Raw genomic sequence first — 4803 nt, 5'->3', positions numbered from 1 at the left:
CAAAGCAGCACATAGAAAGATGGCAGCAGTTTGTTTTGCAAGCAAGTCATCTTCTTTTTAGTAGAAAGATACACTGAAGAAATTTCCCCCATCACTCATACCAGATAAATCTCTCCCTCAGGTCCCTCCAGCTATACTGTGAAGTGCATTTATTAGCTCAGGATTCACAAAATACACAAGGAAAGATGCTAGAATCCTTTAAACATGTAAGGATGTTGGGTCACTTGACACAACCAGTTAAACCAGTAAGATCCCATAAAGTGGTTATAGCTGGTGGAGTCTAATGATCAGAAAGGGCTACAAGCTGATTTGTGTAAGGACTTCCCAACGATGAGCCCAGCTCTCAACAATACTGTATCTTCTCTGCAGAGAAGTGGAACATTTATCAATTCTTTTTTTTTTTTTTAATGTATTTATTTATGGCTGTGTTGGGTCTTCGTTTCTGTGCGAGGGCTTTCTCTAGTTGTGGCAAGTGGGGGCCACTCTTCATCGCGGTGCGCGAGCCTCTCACTATCGCGGCCTCTCCTGATGCGGAGCACAGGCTCCAGACGCGCAGGCTCAGTAGTTGTGGCTCACGGGCCCAGCTGATCCGCGGCACGTGGGATCTTCCCAGACCAGGGCTCGAACCCGTGTCCCCTGCATTGGCAGGCAGATTCCCAACCACTGCGCCACCAGGGAAGCCCTAGCAATTCTTTAATTGCTGCTTTGACTATGGTGGGCAACAAATCTCCTCTTTCACATTCAGATGTCCCTGTCAGGTTGGGAAAAACTTCTATTATGGTTCTGCTTTTCTAGTCATTCCTGCCTTAATCCTTCTGGTTGCTGGCTTTGCTCTGAGAAGCCAGATGTGGACAATTCCCAATGAATACTGCTGCAGCTGTACCCCTCCGGCCCAGAGAATCAGCTTCCTGGAGCGCAAGCTGGTTTGCCTTCGCTTCTTCAGCGTCACTGGGGGGGCACTTGTTGCTCCACTAACGTGGCTGGCGGTGACCCTGCTGACAGGCACGTACTACGAATGCGCAGCAAGTGAATTCGCATCTGTGGACCATTACCGAGTGTTTGACAATGTCAGTGCCAGCAAACGGGAAGAGATCTTAGCTGGGTTTTCCATGCTGCACATCAGCTCCATCCGACATGATCCTGGTCAGAGATGAAGTCGCTTTTCTGCACAGATACCAGTCACAAGTAAGTGCTTGATTTTTTCTTTGCTGCTCTGCTATCCCATATTAACTACAATCACTGGAAACATTTCCCATACCTGCTGCTTCTCATATTGTGTGATTATAGAACACAAACTAGATGCCACTCATCAATTTGACTTTTACTGAGCGGCTATGTAAATATAGTTAGGATGTTGGGCTTTGGAGTCAGCAGACCTGCGTTTTCTTGCTTTGCCATTTATTAACCTGCAAAACCTTAAGCAAGTTGTATAACTCATCCATGCTTCACTTTTCTCAGCTGTAAAATGGGGATATTATTAATAGGATCTATCACATAGGGTTGGAGTGAGTAATAAATAAACTAATACATCTAAAGTGCTCAGTACTGTGTTCAGAATCTATATTAAAACAATGAATTTCAGATATTGATATTAAAATTATTATTGCTATATTACTAAATTCCATCTTTCTGCATCTATATTCTTAAATATGCATTCTTATATATTAAAATCCCATCTAAAATTACAGGAAGCTGAATTATGATTAAAAATAAACACCAGTGATAGTTCTAAATTTAGTGTCCTTAGATAGGTTTGTGTGAGGGGGTGGAGTGAAGTGAGGAGAAGACCTAAACCTACTGGGTTTATGGGTTAAATTTAAAGATGTACAAGTACATTTTTGTCATCACAGAAAGAATCATTGGCTTTTATCAGTTTCTCCAAGGCATTTGGGGATAAAACACATTTCAAATCACTGCAATTTAGTAAGAACACATTAATTTTTTTAACTTAATTTTTATTTTATATTGGAGTATAGTTGATTTACAATGTTGTGTTAGTTTCAGGTGTACAGCAAAGTGATTCAGTTATACATATACTTATATCCATTCTTTTTCAGATTCTTTTCCCTTCCTTTTAGGTTATTACTGAATATTGAGAAAAACACATTAATTTTAAGCTACTTATTGCAAAGCCATTTTTTGACCTGTCACTTTTCAGTTATTAAATTTTAAAAGTACTAATGCTATTTAGTTGAAAAAATTGCTCTCAACACACAGAATATTTCTTGGCTTTATATTTCATCTCCCTCCTTCGGCATAAAGACTTGGAAAGAATGAACGTATCTAAATTCACATGTGAGTCCCAATAACCAAGCGCCATGCACAGCACATGGTGGGAGGTCAACCTTGGGCTCAGTAAATGATAGCTGATGAATTAATGGGCATCCGAGATGACCTTTCCTCTGTGGTGCTGGCCTCAGTATCACTTTGTAGGTTTCAGCCTCTCTAGAGTGAAGCTATCCTGCTCTGCACACACTGGTAATACCAGGCCTGTTAGTGAATCACAAGCTGTGGAAGAGACCTTCACCTCCCAGACTATGGCTGCATACTGCTGGCTTCCCTAAATGTGTGGAATCTGTCTCTCTCAATCTACATAACCACCACTAAATATTGAAAAAAAGAATAATGAAAAGGAAAAAAAGGAATCTAAATATAGAAAACAGCTACTTATGTCAGTCTTTAAAAATGGAAACTAAATAGTTGCAAATAAAATCTAGTTCATTTTCCTTTCAAAGTATATTTCAAAAATCAATCATAAAACTGGTCAGCAAATGCTTATTTGAAAGGGGAGGAAAATGAAAAGGAAAACAATAGGTGCTACACATTTAAGGACATGAGAGTCTGCTCACTGACTTTCTTTGGTCACAGAAAAATAAAAGGAAAGAGCAATTCAAGAAGAAATGTCAACAAATACTTGCTGGTACATCATTGAAGACACCTTACGAAGCTACCATTGTTATCTATTATATCATCATTTTCATCACCATCATTATCAAATATTTATTAAGTGTCCAAAGACTGCATGGCCCTATACCTGATGGTTGAGCTAAAATCAAAGTATGTATTTTATGTCCATTATGCAAAGGTAATTGGTAGGTTATCGTGTCTGCCACTTCAAGGACAGTAATTAGAATCCATTTCAAAATCCTTTGGAAATCCCCCAAATCCAAAAATCCTTTGTAATCCCAAAACCAAGTTGAAATGGTTGGGCCTATATCCTCTGTCACACCTGCATCTGGGATCAAATGAATAGCACCTGCTAATACGCTAAAGACTAGAAAAGCAAATTTCTTACCCACATTTTAGCTCTCCGTTTTGTAGGAATCCCTCCTACCATGGTTGTTTCTTAAATATTTGATATATTGATGTTTTCTGTTTTTCTTTTGAATAATTATATGAAGATGCTGGGCTGGATTTTGATCACCTTGGCAACCATCACTGTCCTAGTCTCCTGCTCTTTGGCGAGGTGCTGCTCACCCCTCACCTCTCTGCGGCATCGCTACTGGACCAACCACCTCTATGATGAGAGGGAGCTCTTTGAACAAGCTGCAGCACAGCACTCACGGTTCCTCATCGTGCAGCGTATAAAGCAGCTATTTGGCTTCATTCCTGAAAATGAAGATGTCCAATACATCCGTATTCCCTCATGTCACGACTGGAGAGATATTTCAGTACCCAGCTTTCTCTGCATGGGTAATGACATGCAAGGTCACTACAGCTTCCTTGGAGACAGGTTGGATGAGGATAATGAGGAAAGCAAATCAGGAAGTATTGAATTAAAACCTTAATCATAGCACATTTCACATTTCAGGTTGCTTAACAGATATTTTATTTTTATGGTGAGGGAGTTTCAGTGTAATCTCTTCATCTTTTTTTCTCTCTTCTGATATTTGTTTACAGAAGTCCATCCTAAATGCTATTTCCAAAATCAGTTTATCTGATCATTGTGCCAGCTTCGCTTTTTGAAATTTCACTGATGGTCTGGTAGTGGCTATATTGGTCTAATTTAAAAAAATGTGGGGGCTTCCCTGGTGGCACAGTGGTTGAGAATCTGCCTGCCAATGCAGGGGACACGGGTTCGAGCCCTGGCCTGGGAAGATCCCACATGCCGCGGAGCGACTAGGCCCGTGTGTCACAATTACTGAGCCTGTGCGTCTGGAGCCTGTGCTCCGCAACAAGAGAAGCCGCGATAGTGAGAGGCCCGCGCACCGCGATGAAGAGTGGCCCCCACTCACCGCAACTGGAGAAAGCCCTCGCACAGAAACAAAGACCCAACACAGCCATAAATAAATAAAATTTTAAAAAATAATAAAAATAAGATAAGATAAAATAAAAATAAAAAATGTGAAAATTGTAGTCACATCAAACTTTAAAAAATTTTTTTAAATTAATTAATTTATTTATTTTTGGCTGTGTTGGGTCTTCGTTTCTGTGCGAGGGCTTTCTCTAGTTGCGGCAAGTGGGGGCCACTCTTCATCGCGGTGCGCGGGCCTCTCACTATCGCGGCCTCTCTTGTTGCGGAGCACAGGCTCCAGACGCGCAGGCTCAGTAGTTGTGGCTCACGGGCCCAGTCGCTCCGCGACATGTGAGATTCTCCCAGACCAGGGCTCGAACCCGTGTCCCCTGCATCGGCAGGCAGACTCTCAACCACTGCGCCACCAGGGAAGCCCTGTAGTCACATCAAACTTTGAATCCTAGTTTTGTTACCTAGTAGCTACGCAGAAATTAATATCTTTGAGAGCCATTTTGTTATCTGCGCATAGTAGTTACCTCAGAGCTACTGTGAGGATATATGTGACAATT

At 41.3% G+C, this 4803-nt stretch overlaps 1 protein-coding gene across 1 annotated transcript; it reads left to right on the top strand.

The window, feature by feature from the left end:
- Positions 1-330: 330 nt before the first annotated feature.
- Positions 331-3788, top strand: CALHM4 (calcium homeostasis modulator family member 4; the record flags this gene model as incomplete). The annotated part of the gene is given in 5 exon segments (XM_082475510.1): positions 331-386; positions 687-709; positions 712-1100; positions 1102-1185; positions 3402-3788. Coding segments are annotated over 5 exon segments (939 nt in total).
- Positions 3789-4803: the final 1015 nt, after the last annotated feature.

This window comes from Balaenoptera physalus (genome assembly GCF_965194825.1).
Source record: "Balaenoptera physalus genome assembly, chromosome: 9".
In the NCBI taxonomy this organism is placed as follows: Eukaryota; Metazoa; Chordata; class Mammalia; order Artiodactyla; family Balaenopteridae; genus Balaenoptera; species Balaenoptera physalus.
Note: the sequence above shows the minus strand (reverse complement) of the source record. Positions and strands in the feature narration are given on the sequence as shown.